This window comes from Gopherus evgoodei, chromosome 2, assembly GCF_007399415.2.
Source record: "Gopherus evgoodei ecotype Sinaloan lineage chromosome 2, rGopEvg1_v1.p, whole genome shotgun sequence".
In the NCBI taxonomy this organism is placed as follows: Eukaryota; Metazoa; Chordata; order Testudines; family Testudinidae; genus Gopherus; species Gopherus evgoodei.
The window spans coordinates 180,324,193-180,345,882 of NC_044323.1; the positions used below are offsets into that span (position 1 = coordinate 180,324,193).

The window sequence follows — 21,690 nt, forward strand, 5'->3', positions numbered from 1 at the left end:
TGTATGTCATATATTTATAGAAAGGTTAAATTCACCTTGGTGCAGATGGCCCAAGAGCTTGTAAGCTACATAGAGCAATTACCTCTGGATTCTCTTCCCTTTTTCCTTTTTATACCATTACAAATTAAATATGGAAAAAAAAAGTTAATTCATTAAGACTGAAAGATCAAGCACTTAAAGTCAGCAAATTCCAGGTGCTGGGAATGGTCACACACTGCTGGCCGCATTGCATAGAAATTGCATTTTCTATTCCCCTTTCCCTTGTTAAACGTAAATGTTACACTATAAAAAGTAATAGACTAAGCTATAACATATGCCATGAAATATACAGGAAGTTCAGTGTGGTTGAATTAAGTTTGCACTGTCACTTGATCTTCTGGTATCTCCTGTCCAGAGTGTTAGATATTGTTAATGCAACATGAAGGATAAAGATATTTTTGCATGAGGGTGAAATTTATGTTCAACTGCACAGAGCCAGAATTATCAGGCTTGATGTGGAAGAAGTATTTAGAGTGGAGGAAGGAAAGACCAACATCAGTCAGGACATAGAAATGTATCAATCTTAAATGCTGGAGTAGCAGCTGCAGCATCCTGCACTTACGCAGACTGTTAAGGTCATTGGAAATGCCAAATTATGAATATACGAATTTCTCCTTTGACCCATCCCCAGTGCTGCACCTCTCTGCACCATACGCCTACACATGCAGAAAGCAAAAGCATGGCTCAAGTGGCACAGAGGAACTTGCACAATCCCTTCATACCAGGATGATTGTATGTAGTTTACAGTGTTTTAATATGCGATCAATGTAAATACATCGCTGAGGCATTGCCTTTTCTGTGAATCCTAAAACCTCCAGCATTCACTTCTATAGCCAATGAAAAACATTTTAAATAATGAGTCTAATATTTTTCTCCTACCATTTTATTGGCTTATTAGCATTAGAAAATGTGTTAGGTATGCCAGCTATGTGGGTAGAACAATTTATAAACATGGCTGTAATAACTGTTAGCTAATTAGATCATTGCCTCATTTTATAAATACGCTAGACTTGGAAGGATTAGATTTCAACTGGTAAATGTTGTAGAATTCAGCCTTTACAAAAAAAAATGATAGAAAATAATTTCCTTCTTTAATAATCAAGGGAAAACTGAAAAATTATTTTGCATTGTTAGATTACTGGTATACTCTCTCTTAATTTTCTCTGGCAATAAGAAACACATATGGAATACTGTTATTAAGGGGGTTTGGAATCTCTGCTTTGAAAGTTACTAAATTGTGAGTGGACCACTCTTAGAGTGAAAATATAAACATATTTTTAAATTAATATAACCTGTAAGTATCTCTTCTTTGTATACGTCTGTCTTTCTCTCATCTTCATCTCTGTTGACAGTTGTCAGCCGCCCCTGGAGGCAATGAGATACTAGTGGTTAATGTGCCCCTGGTAGAATCTGAGCATTGCAGCTACAGGACAGGAATTTTTGAGGGAGATGTGTTCCCTGCAGTCCCCTGTGACAGCTCTAATGAGCAAGTGGTTCAAATATATAGTGCTCATGAAGTGTAGTCCTGATACTATACCAGTAGTACTGGAGGAGAAAGTGGAAGTAATTGGTTTGTATGGCTAAAATTTCTCACTTCTAGTCAAACTATGGAGGACAGCAGCATCCTGGTGCAGCTGAGGAACATCACCTAAGAGAGTCCTGAGGTTGCAGTTGGCATGACAGCCACTGACTTCATGGCTTCTGCCACAGAGATAAAAGAGGCCGAGAGGCATAGGAGGGCCTCTTCAGATTTCGGAGGACTAAGTAGGTCTGTTGCCCAAACTTCATTCTTGTTCCATAACCCCACCTAAACTGAGGCCTTGACAACAGAATGAGGAGGCCACTTTGAATGCAAACTCACAGCATTCCCATTTGCCATGGGAGAGTAACTTCCATAAGAGTCAATGCGTCCATAAACTCTCAATGTGTAGTAGGAAATAAGCTTAGTAAGAAGATCTTGTTCCAAAGATCTGCAATCAGTGTTACAGGTATGGCTTCTAAAGCAATTATTTGTGCATATAATTGGTTTTTTTACTTTGTTTATTCTTAATTTACTGACTTGAATAACATAATGAAGGGTGCTAACATCAGCTGTAGTCAGAAATTTATTAATTTCCTATTTTCTTTCAGCGGGCATTAAATAAAAAAAAATTGACTCCAAGCGAATTCAGCAATAAAGAAAACTCTGAAACGAGCACTGAGCACGATAAAGAAAACTCCTTTACCAAAACCGAACCAAGAAGGGTTAAAATATTTGATGGAGGGCAAGTATATATTTTTAAGCAAACACTATTGGGGTAATTATTTCTTGGTTCTGGGCCTTGTTTGAAAGTATGATGATCTTTCCTCTTTCAATTTATTTCAATTAACAATTCCCAAACTGTGGCATGTAGATCAGCAATGGTCTGTGGGATGCTTCCTGGTTTTCCCTAGAGAAACACAAGTCATATGTTCCATGGTGGTGCACAGATAGAAGGAGAAAGATTAAATGAAGAAACAGTAGAGAGTGGGATTAATTTTTTTCAAAGAACACAACACTCATCACATCACATAAAAAAATGTCTGATGTTATAGATAGATATGGCCATAGGCATAGGTATTTTCCTAATGTTACCAGTCCATGTAAATGATTTCTGTTGCTGCCACAATGATGGTATGTGATTGTGGATGGGAGGGGAGCTGGTCTAAGTGATCAGGCCTGGGCAGGATGGTGGTCCTCAATACAGTCTCTGTTCACATGCAGTCTATGTGAAAAAGTTGGAGAGCTCTAGTTTGCAAAGCACTCTGAAAATTTTACTGAAAATAATAAAGCACTGTAACTTTTTGCATCAGATATCAAATGCTCATCAAAATAACAATCACTTGCATGTGGTACCCTCCATGTAACATATTACAACAATTCTTTGTAATAGTAAAGTAACACTGACATTTTTAAAGGTTTTGGGGGGGCACAAAGAGAAGAGAGACGACATGACTTAGGTGATTGGTAATGAGATCCCAGGGTCGTTCATTTCTAGGCTAATGAATCCAATCCAGGGCAATGGTGAGCATAAGTTTGTTACCATCTGTCCAGGCAAAGTGATGTTCCTTTTCTTTGCCCATTTCCTAATGGGTAGGATCCACTTCACAAAAAATCAACACCTCAAGTGGCATCCTGGATGATGTTCTCAGCAGAGAAGCCAAGTAATGAATGGCTGCAGACTCTGAAGTACACTTTCATCCAAAGGGTGTCCCACTAGGGTTAAGATTGAAATACATTGGCAGGGAGATGTGAGGAATTTTTCGCTGTCATAACCCAGGCTATTCCAATTACATAGACCTCAGTCTCCAACATGATGTTCTTTTAGCACCTTCCTCCTCCCCACAAAAATTGACAGTTTTTAGAAGTGTGTGTATGTGTTAAACAGATTTACGATTTAAGTTTGGAATCTAGATGTTTGTCGTATAGGGGGAAGCCCATTCTTAAAGACATTAGGATTCTGCTCTAAACCTTTTGTTGGCTACCTAGTAAAATAACTGAGGACTAAAATGCCATGAGTTGATCAGAGACAGGCTTTGATTTTGATGTCGTTCGTTCACATATTACATTATTTCTGGAATTCTATTCATTCTACAAAGGATTTTCAAACTTTAGCTGACATAGGACTTTAGCTAGAAAATAACCCACTTCGTAACAAACTTCCTCACTGTTACCATTTTGTTGTTAGGTACAAATCAAATGAAGAATACGTGTATATTCGGGGAAGAGGAAGGGGAAAGTACATCTGTGAAGAATGTGGTATACGTTGTAAGAAACCAAGTATGTTGAAGAAGCATATTCGTACACATACAGATGTCCGTCCTTACCACTGCAACTACTGCAACTTCTCCTTCAAAACTAAAGGTAGAAGCACTTGTCGTAGCTAGTGATTTTTCCTTTTTTCTTTTCTTTTCTACCTACTTGAAACTGCCTTTTTTTAAAAAAAAGAAATCTAAACAGCAAGAGTGGGTATAGAGGTATAAAATAAATTGAATAAGTGGTGTTACAGTAACAACTATAAAATGTCGTGTTCTAATTCAAGCAATGTCCCTATGGGTGCTCCACTTGTGCCTTTGATTGGAGATTTATTGTGTAGATCCTGGTGAGGCCACACATAAGTCGTACCCATCTTCATACTCCTTATTGAGGGCATATAATGTCATGCAGACTAACCACTCTCAGTTGCTTCTCAATGGACTTGGTCTGAGACAGAGTGCTGGTGTGCCTACTTGTCTTCAGTCTTATTTTCTTTCCTTACCTTTCCTTAAATTTAATTTTATAAATAGTTCATTTTGTAGAGAGGTCTGTTCTATAAACCTCCCCCCTTGGGTTTTTTTATTTTGTTTGTTTTATTTTTTCCTTTTAAGATCCCCATCATCCCAGGGTTTGCCAGAGTCTCTGGGTTTTAAACATTGCCACAGTTGCTGGGAAGCTATGCTGGTCAGTGACAGGCATTCCTGGTATATCTGTTGCTTGGAGAAACATACATCCCTCAAAAGTGTGTCATCTGTTCAGCTTTTGAAAGCAGAACTAGGAAGAATCTGGAGACAACATTTAAACTCTTAACGATGGAGTGTTCTCTTCATCTGGCCTTGGATCCAGGCAAGGAGATCCCATCTCCATCCCTACACAGCAGTCTCTGAATGAGAATAGTGTCCCATCAATATCTACATGCTTGTCCAGGTCTACTCTGGAAGGATCATTGGAGGACTCGGGAAAGATTCACAGACAGAGGGTCAATTCTCTGCTTTGAGAAAGCCTTCATCTCTTCAAAGATCACACTGAAGATCTCACATCCCAATATGGGTACTGCCGAGTCTCTATGTTCCGTCAGTACCGACCCTTTGTCTGGAGCTCTGAGCTCCTCTAAAAGACTAAAGGCACCAAACATGCTTCTGTACCAGGATCGTTCTCCATACTACAGCAGTAGGACACTGCAGTGAAGGAGTCTAAGCACTCTACTCCTAAAAGGATAACACCTACAACATACTCAGTACTCTCCCTTCCTAGGCCAGGGAGATGATGTACCAGGGAGAGGGCATACTTCTTATTCTGTCTCGGTTCCTCTCAAGCCATCTTCTTCAGTACTGTCTACTTCCATCAGATGAGACTTAATAGAGCAGTCTATGCTGTTGGCTGTCTGTGAAACTGCCCCATGCCAACCCACGCTATACCACAGGAATTCAGACGCTCCAGGGATTTATTTGTTTCAGATAAACTGAAGTCTTCACCAATAATGGTTACCAAATGTCTGTTGATAGCGAGAGTGACATGGTGACTGAGGCTGTATCTTTCTCCAGTACCATTCAGTCCTCCAGCACCTTCTAAAAGTGGCAAAGCACTTCCTTTAGATGAAGAGTTCTCTTCTGACTTCCAATCTCAGTGCAGGATTCCCGTACGCACCAAAGGAACTTCTCTCCTGTTACTTTTGGGGAGAGAAGGGAGTTACACCCAGTTCAAATCCATGCCCCACTCTGATTCAAGCACCATCGGATGCCACCTCCCATGTCTGATGGACCCCACTGAGTGGCTATCTGGGATCCTTCTTCTAAATATCAACAGCAATTCTCATGTGTCCCTAGTCTTTCACTTGGAGACCACAGAAGGAGACTGTTCTATTGTATCTCTGCCTCCTCCTTTACCTCACATGCAGGAATCCTTTGAAGAGCAGGAGGCCAGAACAGATAAGGACGCTACTCTGCAAACAAATATCTCCTCATCCTCTCTAGGTGAGATGATTATGCCTCCTCCAGCTTCTTTAACTGATGATTTCAAACAGTCCCAGGACTTATTGAAATGTATTGCAGACTCTTTACAGATCCCCATAGAGGTCAGAGTCAAAGCATAAGTTCCTGGATATTCTCCAGTGGACTCACTATGCTCGAGTAGCCTTGCCAATTAATAAGGCCCTGTTGGATCCTACCAAGACCATCTAGCAGACCCTGGTTAACAATACCATCGACATGCAAGCATGCTGATTTTAAAAAATAAATAAATAAAAAAAGTCCAGACAAGGGCTCTGAATTTTTGTTTTCCAATCTTTCACCTAACTCTGGTTGTGGAAGCAGTGAATGAACGCAAGATTCCCAGACAACTTGCTGAAAGCACAAACATCGAGGACGGTGACTCTTGCAGCTATAACTTCGTTGTTGGAACTGGGGTATTGGTTTTCAGCCTTTGACCTTCAGGATGCATATGTTCATGTCACGATTTATCCAGCTCACAAGAGATTCCTTCAGTTTCTGATCAGTCAAGATCACTTCCAGTGTCAGGTGCTTCCTTTTGGCCTATCTTCTGCCCCAGGGTTATTCTTGAAAGTATTGGCAGTGGTCATTGCCTATCTTTGTCTGGGGATAATTGTTTTTCCATGCCTCGACAACTGGCTGTCTTCCGAGATTCTCTCCACCGTAAAGACAGCAGTGTCTCTGTTCTACAGGCTAGGTCTTCATCTTAACATCAAAAAATCCACTCTAAGCGTTGTGCAAAGGATAGAATTTATAAGGGCATCCTTAGATGCAGTATGAGCAAGAGCTTACCTTCCCATGGACAGGGTCATGGCCTTAACAAACCCCATCTCAAAAATTCAAATCAGTCCACAGACATCAACAAGAAATCACCTTCAACCACTCAGACACATGGCAGCTTGTACTTTTGTGACACGTGTTAGGTCATGCCTTTGATGGTTCCAGGGATGGTTTATGCCCCTAAACAAATGCAGCCTGCAGAAACTGGTGTCAGTCCCTCATCAAGTACAAGACACTCAATTGGTGAAAAGACTCAGACAATGTTTGCGCAGGTGTTCCATGCATCCAGCTCTCCCTAGCCATCGCCATAATGACAGCTGCAACTTTGGTGGGTTGGAGAGAACATTTTGGGATCCACACCATTCAGGGCAAATGGTCTGCACAAGAAGCATAGTTGCACATCAACATCCTGGAGTTGAGGACAGTCAGAAGTGCCTGTATCTACTTCCTGCCATTAAATCAGGAGCAGTTTCATAAAAATCATGACAGACAATGTAGTCTGCATGTTCTATATCAACTGGTGTGATGGACGGGTAAGCATGGGATCCTCTTTGTGTGAAACAGTGAGGCTATGGAACCGATGTATAACCAACTGCATCCTAATTTTGGCAGCCTCCCTCTCAGGTACAAAACACTATGGCTGATGACTTCAGCAGGCACTTCTCAAGCAATTACAAATGAGAGATGGACTCCTGGATTCTCAGTCACATTTTCATGACTTGGGGAGTTACAGAAGTGAATTTCTTTGCTACCTTAATCAACAAGAAATGCAAACAATTTTAATTGAGAGGGGGTGTGGGCCCTCTCCTTGTTCCATGGACAAGGGGCCTTCTGTATGCATTTCCTCCAGTGCCCCTGATATTTAAGGAGATAAACATGATCAAGCAAGACAAAGCCAAGATGATATTAATAGTTCCAGTGTGGCCCAGACAGGCCTGGGACCCTTACCTGAGTCACCTTGCTGTTTGCCCAATGATGAGTCTTTCATCCATCCTGGGACCCGGTGATGGGGGAGAGGCCCGGAGTCTGGGCTCTAGCTTGAGCGTAAATGTCTACATTGCAATTTTACAACCCCAGAGCCTGAGTCAAATGAAATGGACCAGCCATGGGTATTTAATTGCAGTGCAGACATACTCAAAGTCTCATTACATCCACATACTAAATTTTCTGTCTAAGGTGTCATCTGAATTTCATATCTGTTAAGATATCTATCTTCTAGTTTTCTTTGTGAAGCCACATCACACCAGGATGGATGTTCTCTTCTATGCCGTAGACATCAGGAGAACACTGGCCTCTTATTTGGACCAAGCCAGATCATTTAGAAAATCTCCAAGACTATCAATTGCTGAATGTCCAAAGGATCCTCAGTCTCCACCCAGAGACTCTCTAGATGGATTTCTGGATGTATTATTCCTTGTTATGAATCTGCCCATTTACAACCTCCTCCTAGGGTATTAACCATTCCACAAGCTCTTTCTCTGCCTCTGTGACATTACTCAAAAACATTCCCCTTGTTCAGATCATCAGAGCTGCAGCTTGATCTGCAGTACATACGTTTTCCAAGCACTACGTGATGGTTCATTCTTCTAGATGAGACGCTGCCTTGGGAATGCAGTCTTGTTTTTAGTATTGGACTTGAAGTCAGAGCTTCCTCATGTTGAGGATACTGCTTGAAAGTCACCTGAAATGGGGGACCCCAAGGGATGCTATTCAAAGAAAAAAGAGAGGTTACTCTCCTCGTACAGTAACGAGTTCTTTGAGATATGTGTCCCTGTGAATGCTCTGCCACCTGTCCTCTTTCCCCTGTTTCAGTGTTTCTTGTATGGGACTTTGTGATGGAGAACGAACTGAGGGCAGTTTGCCTGTGCAGCCCTATATGCCCTTGGTGTGCAGCACGAGCAGGCACTACCACCAAAAATTTCCGATTGAAGGCAAATGGGGGTGTAAGCGCATCTGAAGTTCAGCACCCCTAGGGACACACGTCTTGAAGAACTCCAGTAACTGCACAAGGTGAGTAACCTCTGATTATAAATCATTACCTACTCACCTGACACTGTTCAGGATTCTCAGCACTGTGAAGAACACTTAATTGTCTGAGTGTGTGGTTCTGCACTGCTCTTAAAAAATAAAATTTTGAATTCTGACATTGTATGTAACAGTTATGTTTCTAATTTAACTTAGTTTCCTTCTCTGAGTGGCCTAAGAGTGGGAAAATGCAGAGGTTATTTCAAAGAACGCTGGTTACAGGTGACTAGCTTTCATTTTTAGATTTGCTTGTTCTAGGTTAATATATATTGTACATGTGATTAGATTTGCAAAGGATTAAAGTAATTACCAATCTTAATATTTCTCACCAAGTGATTCTTGAGGAATATGGATTTTCTATTTTACTTGCTTTGACACCATCTCTGGGCTCTCAACACTCTGTATCACCTCTGCTGACCTTCTAGCCAAGATAACATTGGGTGGGTAGTCTCTGAGCCTCCCTCAGGAGCAACTAGATAAATTGATATGGAGGCACTCCCCTTCCTCACTATTCTCACCAACTAGGATCTGGGAGTTCTTCTTCGAGTGCTTGCTCATATCGATTTCAGTTAGGTGTGTGCGCACCGCGTGCACGTTCATTGGAAGATTTTTACCCTAGCAACACACGGTGGGTCGGCTGGGCGCCCCCTGGAGTGGCGCCGCTACGGTGCCGGATATATACCCCTGCTGACCCAGCCACCCTTCAGTTCCTTCTTACCGCCCATGTCGGTTGTTGGAACAGTGGAGCGCAGCTTAGCTGACCTCCACTTCCCTAGCTGCTCGTAGTTCTCGTTTGTTATCATGTATATAGTTATATAGTTATAATCCTTTTATATTGAGATATATAGTTATACGTTTTTTCTTTACTAGCATACTTAGTTTAGTAATAGTTAGCGGGGTTCGGGGAGTAGCCCCTTCCCCCGCACCCAGTGCCAGAGCCCGGGTTTCAAACCAGGCTCGGCCTGCCACAAGCCGATGCCGACAGGAGATCCGCACAACTCCTGTCTGAAGCGCCTTGGGGAATCTCACTTGACAGCTAAGTGCCCCATTTGCAAGGCTTTTAAGCCAAGAACAAAAAGGAGCGGGACTTTCACTTACCCCTCTGCCTTCAGCATCGAGCACTGGTCACTTCACGGGCAGAAGCGCCTCCTCGGCACCGGACCACGCTGGTACTGCCAAGGCCTCTCGGCACCGGCAGTCGCCGGCACTGACATCGACTCGGCACCGCTTCCTCTCTCTGAGGTCGAGAAAGCCTAAGACTCCTCCTGCTTCCGTGCCAACTGCACTGCAGACAGAGCTCGTCTAAGTCGGATCGCCCAGCACCGACACCTGCAGAGGCACCGATGACATCGGCACCGTCGATTCTGGTCCCACAGGGCTGCCGAATCTAGTGCCTGACAACTCCCCGGCACGCGCTGTGGTTGAGCTTACTGCTCCTGCTGCTTCCGTGCCAACTGCACCTCAGCCAGAGAGCTCATCTAAGTCGGATCGCCCGGCACCGACACCTGCCGAGGCACCGACGACGTCGGCACCGTCGATCCTGGTCCCACGAGGGCCGTCGAATCCGGTGCCTGACAGCTCCCTGGTACGCACTGTGGTTGAGCTTACTGTTTCCTCCACGCCGGAGACATTCCCAATGGCGAGGGATCTCATTGCCAAGCGGCACCGTTCATGTTCACGGTCCCACAGACGCTCCAGGTCTTGTCGGCACTCTCACTCCCGACGCCACTTGCAGTCCCAGTGCTGTTCTCCTCCTCGGTGCCGGTCGCACTCGCCACACCAATCGGTATCCCATTCGCCGACCCACTACTCTCGGCACCATTCCAGCTCCCGGCATCGCTACAGGCACCGTGACTCTCGTAGCCACTCCCGACCTCGAGCCACGAGATCTTGGTCGACCTCCCAGCACCGCTGTGGCCGCAGGTCTGGATCTCATTCCAGGTACTGGTACGCCGACCGGTGCCGAGTTGGGCAAGGTCCGATAGAGACAGAGACTCTGCCCATGGCTTTTCAGCACCTCCATGGCCATCCAGACACGCATCAGTGTCATCCCACGCGGACAGCTCTTATGCTCAGGACCGCGATTCTAATGTGCCCACCAACAACCTGAGAGCCCATCAGGACCTCCTAAGGAGGGTAGCACTCAACATGGACCTCCAAGTGGAGGAGGTCCCAAAGGTAGAGGACCTGGTAGTAGACATTCTATCGCCGGAAGCCCCACTAGAGGGGCCCTACCCGTTTATTCGGACCATCCAGGGGAATGCCGGTACTATATGGCAGTCCCCAGCCTCTATCCCTCCTGCGGCCAGGGGAGTCGAGTGTAAATATATGGTGCTCTCTAAAGGGTACGACTACTTGTATCTCCGTCCTCCTCCCTGCTCACTAGTCATTCAGTCCGTTAAGGAGAGGGAACGACATGGCCAGCAGGCGCCAGCCCCGAAATCGAAGGAGGCTAGGCGAATTACCTACTCGACCGCAAGGTGTACTCTGCAGGGGCCTTACAGCTCTGGGTGGCAAATCAACAAGCCTTGCTTAGCCGCTATAATTATAACACCTGGGTGGCGGTGGGTAAATTTATGGAGCTTCTCCCTCAAGACTCTCGCCAAGAGTTCGCTGCCCTCTTGGAGGAAGGGAAAAAGGTGGCCAGAACTTCCCTCCAGGCCTCGTTGGATGCAGCAGACTCAGCAGCCAGGACTCTGGCCTCGGGTGTTGCCATGAGGCGCATCTCATGGCTTCAGGTTTCAAACCTCCCGCCGGAGCTGCAGTATAACATTCAGGACTTACCATTTGATGGTAAAGGCCTCTTTGCGGCAAAGACTGCCCCAGGTTGCAAAGCCTGAAGGACAACAGGGTCCTAATACTCTCTCTTGGCGTGCATACGCCAGTGACCAAACGCAGGCCTTTCCGTCTCCAGCCACACCGCTGTACTCTGTGCCTAGCCAGAGACAGGACTTCAGCAGGCGGCGCGGCCGAAGTCGTCGCAGATGACCATCAGGACTCCAAGAGGGCCAAGATCAAGGTCCCTCGCAACCACCACTGGGACCAAAGACGAACTTCCGAAGATGCGCCCAAGGGTGGCGTACCAGTTACAGGCCGGGATCCCACTCCTACATCCTCCTGGCGGGGACCCAGTTAACTTCAGATCGCTGGATCCTACGCACGCTGGAGTATGGGTACCACCTCCAATTTGTTCCAACCCTGTCCCTCTTCAGGGACCCCTCTCACGAGCAATTCCTCTTACAAGAGGTGCAGACGCCGATGGACGAAAGGGGCAAGGTGTTTTACTCCCATTATTCCCTAATCCCCAAGTCGAACGGAGGTCTCAGACCTATCCTAGGCCTGCGAGGACCCAACCAGTTTATGATAAGGTTGAAATTCCGCATGGTATCCCTGGGAACCATTATCCTGTCCTTGGATCCTAGAGACTGGTATGCCGCCCTCGATATGAAGGATGCGTGCTTTCACATCGCCGCTTTCACATCGCCACCTTCCCTCCACACAGGAGATACCTCCGCTTTCTAGCCAACCGTCAGTACTTCAGTTTACGGTCCTGCTGTTTGGCCTTTCTACAGCCCTACTGGTATTGACCAAGTGTATGGCCGTCGTTGCCGCCTACCTCCGCTGACGTCAGATAGGCGTTTTTCCTTATCTGGACGATTGGCTTATCTGAGGAGACTCCAAGACACGAATCACTCAGCATGTGAGCATCGTCAAGGACCTATTCACATGTCTAGGCCTGATGATCACTATAGAAAAATCCACTCTGGTTCCCACGCAGAGGTTAGACTTCATAGGAGCTATCCTGGACTCCGATCTAGCCGGAGCCTGCTTACCACAGCCGCGGTTTCAGGTGATGGCAACAATCATCCGAGGTCTGCAGACTTTCCCAACGACCTCGGCTCGCACTTGTCTCGGTCTCCTGGGTCCCATGGCTGCCTGCAAGTTTGTAACCAAACATGCCAGGCTCCGCTTCCATCCTCTCCAAGTTTGGCTCAACTCGGTGTACCGCCCGGACAGGGACCCAATGGTCACGATAGTCACCATTCCGTCAAGCACCCTAGGCTCCCTGGAATGGTGGCTAACTCCCTCCCTGGTGTGGGCAGGGGTGCCGTTCCATCCCCCCCAGCCCTCAGTGTCCCTGACGATGGACGTGTCATCTCTTGGCTGGGGTGCTCACCTCAGTTACCTTTCAACTTAAGGCCTTTGGTCTTCTCAGGAGCTGGCATTCCACCTAAATGTCCAAAAATGAGCAGTCCGCCTAGTGTGCCAGGGTTTCCAGCAGCAGCTGTGAGGCCGTGGTGTCTCAGTGTTTACAGCCAACACAATGACCATGTGCTGCATAAGCAACTACGGAGGGACATGGTCCTTCCCCTTTTGTCAGGAGGCCATCCATCTCTGGAACTTTTGCATAGCCCACTCGATAAATCTGGTAGTGTCCTTTCTCCCAGGCGTTCAGAACACCTTGTTGCATTGACTCAGCAGGTCTTTCCTGTCTCATGAGTGGTCGATCTGCCCCGATGTAATGCATTCTGTTTTCCAGAAGTGGGGATTTTTTCCCCCACATAGACCTGTTCGCTTACTGCAAGACCAGGACATGCCAAATGTTCTGCTCCTTCCAAGGTCTCTCCCCGGGATCGATCTTGGACGCTTTCCTGATGCCGTGGAAGGGCCAACTCCTTTATGCCTTCCCACCGTTCCCGCTGATTCATAGGGTCCTGCTGAAACTCCGCAGGGGCAGAGCGTGCATCATTATGATCATCCAGGCAGCACTGATACACTACGTTGCTCAACCTGTCGATAGCCAACCCAATTACCCTGCCACTCCACCCAGATCTCATAACTCAGGAGCACGGCAGGCTTCGCCACCCGGACCTACAGTCTCTTCACCTCACGGTGTGGCTGCTGCGTGGCTAAACCAGGGTAGCAGGAAGCCTTCACCTGGTCAACATACCTGGCCGAGTGGAAGCGTTTCTCCTACAGGTGCAGAACGCTTGATCTTACTCCTACTGAGGTCTCCATCCCCTCTATTTTGGACTACCCTTAGCCTAAAACAGCAGGGCCTAGCGGTATCATCGCTGAGGGTACACTTGGCAGCCATCTCTACCTTCCACCCAGGGTAAGGTGGATGTTCTGTGTTCTCACACTCTATGGTTTCGAGGTTCCTCAAGGGCTTGGAGCGCTTATACCCTCAAGTACGCCGCCCAGCCCCAACCTGGGACCTCAACCTGGTTTTAGCCAGACTTATGTCTCCCCCATTCGAGCCATTAGCGACCTGCTTGCTGCTATACCTGTCTTGGAAGACAGCTTTCCTCGTAGCCATTACATCGGCCAGACGAGTCTTTGAGCTCAGGGCTCTTACGGTGGTTCCACCGTACACTATGTTCCACAAAGACAAGGTGCAGTTACGACCACATTCGGCTTTCCTCCCTAAGGTAGTTTCGGCCTTTCATGTTAACCACACTCAATGCAATGGGGGCAACAATTGCACTCCCTGGACGTCCGTAGAGCGCTCGCATTTTATATTGAGCAGACAAAACCATTTCGTAAAACCCCCCAACTCTCTGTTGCGGTATCAGACCGAAGGATAGACCTACCCGTTTCCTCTGAGGATCTCATCTTGGGTGATGGCGTGCATCCGCACTTGTTATGATTTGGCTCATATTTCCTCAAGTCACATCACCAGGGCTCAGGCTTCATCTTCCACCTTGCTGGCTCGTATACCTACCCACGAGATCTGTCGCACAGCTCCATGGTCCTCGGTCCATATCTTTGCTATGCATTATATTTCATGCATTATGCTCTGGTTCAACAGTCAAGAGATGTTGCAGCCTCTGGCTCAGCAGTTTTACATTCTGCCACATTTCACTCCGACCCCACCGCCTACATAAGGCTTGGGAATCACCTAACTGGAATGATATGAGCAAGCACTCAAAGAAGAAAAGATGGTTACTCACCTTTGTAACTGTTGTTATTCGAGATGTATTGCTCATATCCATTCCAAACCCACCCTCCTTCCCCACTGTCGGAGTAGCCAGCAAGAAGGAACTGAAGGGTGGCTGGGTTGGCAGGGGTATATATCCGGCGCCATAGCGGCATCACTCCAGGGGGCGCCCAGCCAACCCACCGAGTGTTGCTAGGGTAAAAATCTTCTGACAAACATGCACGCGGCGCGCACACACCTAACTGGAATGGATATGAGTAACACATCTTGAAGAACAACAGTTACAAAGGTGAGTAACCGTCTTTTCTGAATTACAGAGGCAGCACAATCATATTTGGGTTTCTGAGTCTAGAGCAGGAGACTAAGCTAGCTTTAATTTGACCTTTTAAATGATAAGTCCTTTTCTAACACAATTATTTTATTAACTATAGAATTTTGTCTCATGTGGCTGAACTTTCTTCTTAATTGACTGAGTAACAGAGTAACAAACACTGTACTAATGACATGCTCGTTATACAGGTCTGTCGCATCTTACGCGCATTTAACATGCACAAATTCAGCTTTACGCGGTTGGCAAAAACAAAACAAAAACCAAAAAAAGAGAAAAATAACAATTTAAATACTGTTCCTGTAGTGCGTTGATTCCGCCCTCCATTATACTCAATGTAATATTGATTATACGCAGTTTTCGCTTTACGCACTGAATGCAGAACGTAACCCCAGTGTAAGATGAGACACACCTGTACTGTTTTTAATTTATATTTAATTTTTTTAAATTATGATCTTTGCTTTAAACTTTCATGCACCTATATCACTATGATTTCAGAGAAACTATTGTGTTAAGTAGGGTCAGGCCTAGTCAGCACTGGACTGGAACACTTCCTACAATATCTTGTTTTGTTTTGAAAGTGATGCACGTAATTCAGCAGGTGTGTCGAAACTTAGTAGTCCATCACAGTATAGGGAGTACACATGTTTGTGGTGCAGTCTTTTAGATGAAATGTCAAACTGAGGCCTTAATCACTTCTGATCATGAAAGAGCCCATGGGAGTTTTTGCAAGAGTGGATGTGCTGGCCATATTCCAAACTCAAATAATTAAATTCCGCCTGCCTCAATTCCCCTGTCATTTTGGTTGGATACAGTATTTTTATTCACTTCCTATCCTAAACTGTTGTGCAATGCTGTGGTTGCCACAATGACTACTGCATTCAGTCAAAACAGACACCCTGGTCTTCCAGGTTGTGGGTTAGGCACAGAACTAACAACCTTGTCCTATAAAAAAAAACAAAATGTTACGGAAACAGTGACTGAGAAATCGACCATTATTGTGTTTGATGGCCTCCAGGAGTCAATAACCCGTATGATTGCCAGTGGTGAAAGCCAAAAGGAAGCCATTGGCATGAAGACTGAAGTGCTGAACACCAAGACAAAAAACAAACTTGGTTTTTGGAATGTATGGACAATGTATGAAGCAGGGAAGCTATCTCAGGTCACAGCAGAGATAAGACGCTACAGCTTACACATCCTGGGTGTCTGCAAGAGAAAATAGATGGGATCAGAAAGATTAACAGCAGCCTCGGGAGAAACTTTGCTGTTTTCTGGACGGGATGATGGACAACACCATGAGGGTGTTGCCATCCTTTTGAAGAAGGGAGTGGAGCGTTCCCTGCTTGAATGGAAATCCATCGGCAGCAGACTTAGGAGAGCGAGATTGAAATGGAAACATAATAATATCTCCCTAATTCAGTGTTATGCTCCGACAAATGACAGTGATGAAGCAGTAAAGGACAAATTCTACCTTATACTACAGGAGGAGTTAGAGAGAGTACATGCCACGACCTAACTGTCGTCATGGGAGACCTGAATGCCAAGGTCAGTAAGGACAATGCAAACAATGACAGGAAGGAGTGGATTACACCCACCACGTGGAATGCCACAGAAACCAGACGAGTCCCAAAGAAAAAAAGTTTGACACAAAATCCCAGAAGCTAAAGGACAAATACCACGAGCAGTGTAGCAAGGCGCACTGGGAGGTCAGACGCCTTGTGAGAGCGGACAAACGGCATTATATTGATAATCTGGCAACACAAGCAGAGGATGCAGCTCCTTGTGTTGAACAAGGAACCATCTACAAAATGACACAGCTTATCAGTGGTACACGGCAGACACCAACAAACACTCTCGTCAGGAACAAACAGGGACATCTACTAACCAAAAAAGAATAAGATATGCGCTGTACAGAGCATTTCAAAGAATTTAGGGAGCCACCTAAAGAGGAAGCAAACATCCAGGAGGCAAAAGAAGATGTTGGTATCCACACAGATACCCCAACTAAGGAATAGATCATTCAAGCCATCAAATCCTTAAAAAATGGGAAAGCTGCTAGCAAGGATAACTTTGAATGCAGAATTGTTAAAGGTAAATCCTAAATTAGCAGCACCTATCCTGGCCCCTCTATTTACATCAGTCTGGGAAAGGGAAAAAGTGCCAGAGGAGTGGATCAATGGGGTTATAGTGAATATACCAAAGAAAAGAACTTTCAGTGATTGTAATAACTGGTGTGGTATCACACTTTTATCTGTGCCAAGCAAAGTATTGTGTAAGATCATAGTCCAGCATATATCAGAGGCAGTTGATCATGTTCTCAGAAAAGAGCAAGCTGTTTTTCAGAAAAGGCTTGGATGCACAGACCAGATCTTCACTCCACGAAACATAATAGAACAATGTTTAGAATGACAATGGCAACTCTGCATAAATTTCATAGACTTTCAGAAGGCTTTTGATAGCATTCACAGGACCGACCTATGGCACATTCTGTGGGCATACGGAATTCATTTCCCTATAATCCCCAACATCATCAAAGACATGCATCCGACAAAGTGAGTATTCACCCACGAAAGCTCATGCTCCAAAACATCTGTTAGTCTATAAGGTGCCTCAGGATTCTTTGCTGCTTTTACAGATCCAGACTAACACGGCTACCCCTCTGATACTTAACATCATCAAAAGCTTCTATTTCAACTTTACATGCAGTGTTGATCACAGTGAGCTCAGTTTTGAAGTCAAAACAGGAGTATGTCAGGGGTGTGTCACGTCTTCAACACTGCCATTGACTGGGTAATGCAGCATACAACAGAAGACATGCCAAGAGGCATTAAATGGACTCTCTTCTCATCCCTTGAAGACCTGGACTTTGCAGATGATGTCACTCTCCTATCACATACCCAACACCATATACAAGAAAAAAACAACTTGACTCAACGCATTCAGCCAGCAAATTGGACTGAAAATCAACTGCAGTAAGGCAGATATTATGACCTTTAGTATTGCCTCACCATCACCAGTACAGATAGAGGATTATGGTCTCACCAATATAGAAACATTCACATGTTTGGGCAGCACCATCAACCAGGACGGTGGAACAAGCCAGGACATCCAGAACAAAATCAGTAAAGCCAGGAGCATCTTCAGGAGCTTAAATACAGTCTGGAAATCATCAAAATACAACACCAAAACCAAACTCAAGATTTATCAGAGCTGCATACTTTCAACACTACTTTATAGTGCAGAATGCTGGGGAATGAGAAAGTATGACATATCCAAACTGTCTTCATTCCATACAACCTGCCTCAGAAAAATCCTCTGTATCTTTTGGCCCAGAACATTCTCAAACCAAGATCTATTGATGCAATGCAGCCAAGAGGATCTGAGCACCATCATTGCTAGGAGGCGTTGGAGATGAATCGTTCATGTGCTTTGGATAGAAACTGATTCCATCACCAGAGTGGCAATAAAATGGACACCTGAAGGCAAGCAAAAATGAGGCCACTTGAAAACAACATGGGGAAGAATTATGGAAGCCAAGCTGAAAAAGCTGGGGAATCATTGAAAGACTTACCAGAAACAGACAGGAGTGGGAGAGCTTCGTCACTGCCCTAAACGCCAGGTGCATAATAGGAGCATGATGATGATTTTTCAGTCAAAAGAAGAGGATGTTTCTCAGTGGGTGGTGAACTGTCCTGCACACATGGAGTACATAACCTGTATTTCTGTAAAGCACCTTGGAAACTTGGAAAGTTATTGTGTAAGTCAGTCAATAGTAATAATATATGGATTTTATAACCACAGTTTCTTCTTTGAGTAGGTTTCCTATGGGTGGTCCACATCAGGTTGTCAGAGATTTTCATCAGCAGGGTCTATGCCTGCATCCCAAACACTCTCATGTCCCAATGAAAAGGTATATAGGGAGGAGTGGACCTGCCACCACTCCATTTCCTTCTCAGTTGCCTGCAGCTTGACATGGAGCATTGCAGTGTCCATTTTCTAGCCATGCTGCTTTGTACAGCTCTCGCTTATTTTTTCCCTTATCTTTATAGTGGTACTTCTGTTTTATTATTTTTCCATTATTTAGCACAAGTGGGAGGGGTTCTCCTTGTCCTCTTTTTTTGGTCTGATATGGTCCTTTATCGCTTTTCTTTGTCTTCACTGTATGGTCTTGAATATGGGCTATGCCCAACACCCCAGGCTTCAAACCCTGCCAGACCTGCCATAGGTTTTTTTCTCCACAGTAACCAACATTCCGGCAGCCTTTGGGAGTCTCACCTCCGCTCCAAATTAGAGAGACAAGATGAGTGAGGTAATATCTTTTATCGGACCAGGTGTTGGTGAGAGAGACAACAGAAGACAGACCAGTCAAAGATATTATCTCCCTCATCTTGTGTCTCTAATATCCTGGGACTGTCACAGCTGTGATAACACTGCATATCTCCTCCAAATGTAAGCTGTGGGTAGGATTTAAGAATACCTTCCCACAAGTGCTCCTCCTCATCAGATGAGGCTGTCATGTCTCCTTCGCCATTTTACTGTGATCATTTCAAGGCGTTTCAAGACTTAGTGAAACATATAGTGGACAGTTGACAAACTCAGTGGAGGACATTCAGGAACCCCAACATTCCATCAGACATCTTTCACCCATCTCCCCAAGACAAGATCACCTTGCCCATCAATGATGCTTCATTAGCCCAAGTAATGAGAGGTGTGGCAAGCTCCAAGGTGTGGCTATTCCAACTCCTGCAAATGGGCTGATAAGCAATATGATATTTCGCTCAGAGTATTTTTTTTCTCCTACCTTACAAACAACTCTCTGGTTGTTGAGACAGCAAAGAAGAGGATCAGATAACACCAGTTCCATTCAAAACCATCAGACAAGGAGCTGAAGCGATTGGATCTTCTGGGCCACAAGAGATACTCATCTGCTACTTTGCAGTCCAGAATAGCCAGTTACCAAGCCCTGATGGTGAAGTATGACTTCTAAAACTATTCTCTTTCTCAGGCTTTATTAAACACTTGCCTCAGGATCAGAGAGGACGGTTTCAGGCCCTCATTACAGAAGGTCAGAAAGTTGCTAAGGCACCTCTACAGGCTTTGCTCAAGGCCACTGGCATAGCTGCCCTTTCCATAGCTTCAGCAGTCTTCCAGCCTCCTCCGTAAGATTGAAAAATACTGTTGAGGGTCTTCCTTTTGAGGGATTCAAGATGGTTAGTGACACCACAGGTGGGTCTCTTCGCAGGTTGAAGACTGCTCAGTGATCTCATCCAGTCCACTACTAGCCCCTGAAACTAGCTGAATCCTCCTGCCTCAGGAAGAAGTGCAGGTTCCCTAAGAAAGGGCTCTCTTCAGTGAACTCCCAACCAGTGATGTCCTCAAAATGCCAGTTTTGACTTATTGATCAAGGGCCACAAACTGCCATCTATTCCGGATTCTAGACTGCACCTCCCCCTCTCCCACCACTACCATCCTTTTGGGAATCATCTGTCCCATTTTCTACCTTCGTGGGAGTGCATCACCTCAGACAGATGGATCCTGGAGTTGATTTTCACAGGCCATTCCATCAAGTTCAGCTCCTTACCATCCCCTCACCCTTCTTTCCCATCCGTCTTCAGGGCCATTCTAACAAGGATCTTTTGAGACAGGAGGTATAATCTCTCCTAACACTGCACTCGAATGAACTTATTCTACTGGATTTCATCTAAAAAGGTTTTAATCTTGGTATTGCTTGGTCATAAAGAGAGTTGAAGGACAGAGATCAATTCTGGACCTCAGAATTTTCAACACTTTCATCTGTGCTCAGCATTTCAGAATGATAACCCAAGGAACGTTAATTCCCTCTCTGGATCTGAGAGATTGGTTAACTTCCCTTGATCTTCAGAATGCTTATTTCCATATCACCTTTCAACCTTTCTGCCAGCCCAAGGTCTTTACCATAGTCTTATTGGTCACCACAGTCCATCTTGTTAGATGGAAATAGTCATCTCCCCCTACCTGGACAATTGGCTCCCGAAAGGTCGCTCATTTCTAAAGGCTTAGGCAGTAACTGGCAAAGTCCTAGCTCTTTATCATTCATTAGGTATCTGCCTCAACCTGAAAAATTCTACCCTCATACCCAGATAACACAGACTTCATCATGGCCACTCTGGACTCCTCCAGTGCCAATGTGTACTTGCCCAAGGATAGATTTACCTTGAAGTCCAACCTTGTTTCAAAGATACAGCAAACCCAGCATGGGCTTGCTTAAAACTTCTGGGCCATATGGAAGCCTGTACATTTGTGACACCCTTAGCAACAGTACATTCTTGGTGTCTTCAGACCTGGCTGAGAACCATCTATATCAGGAATAAGCACAGTCTGTTGAAACAGGTGTCAGTTCCTTGGAGTGTACTCAGCACTCTAAGTTGGTGGAAAGAGCCACAAAAAGTGTGTGTGGGAATTCTGTTCCTGCAGCCTTGTCCTATAAGGACCATCACTCCAGAAACTTTGGTGATATGCTGGGACGCACACTCCCAGAACCTCACAGCGCAAGGAAGATGGACTCCTTGGGAGGCCATACTCCATATCAATGTATTAGAGTTCAGAGTGGTTCATTACACTTGCAAGCACTTCCTACCCCACAACAGGGGCTACCCAATTAGGATCATGCTGGACAACAGAATAGCAGTATATTATATCAGTCGTCCAGGAGGAGCAAGATCACAGTCTTTATGCACGAAATCCTTAAAACTGTGGGACTCTGGTGCAATATCATACTGTGGGCAAATCTCAGCAGTTTATCTACTGGGATTACAGAATATATTGGCAGATTCCC

General features: G+C 45.2%; 1 protein-coding gene across 11 annotated transcripts in view; it reads left to right on the top strand.

The window, feature by feature from the left end:
* The window catches only part of HIVEP1 (HIVEP zinc finger 1), a 203,377-nt gene that overhangs the window by 155,586 nt on the left and 26,101 nt on the right, over window positions 1-21,690 (top strand). For all 11 annotated transcript variants that reach the window (XM_030552408.1, XM_030552406.1, XM_030552409.1 and 8 more), the window contains 2 exons: window positions 2,170-2,303; window positions 3,747-3,922. In XM_030552408.1, the coding sequence (XP_030408268.1) occupies window positions 2,170-2,303; window positions 3,747-3,922 (310 nt within the window). The remainder of the gene's footprint in view (window positions 1-2,169; window positions 2,304-3,746; window positions 3,923-21,690) is intronic.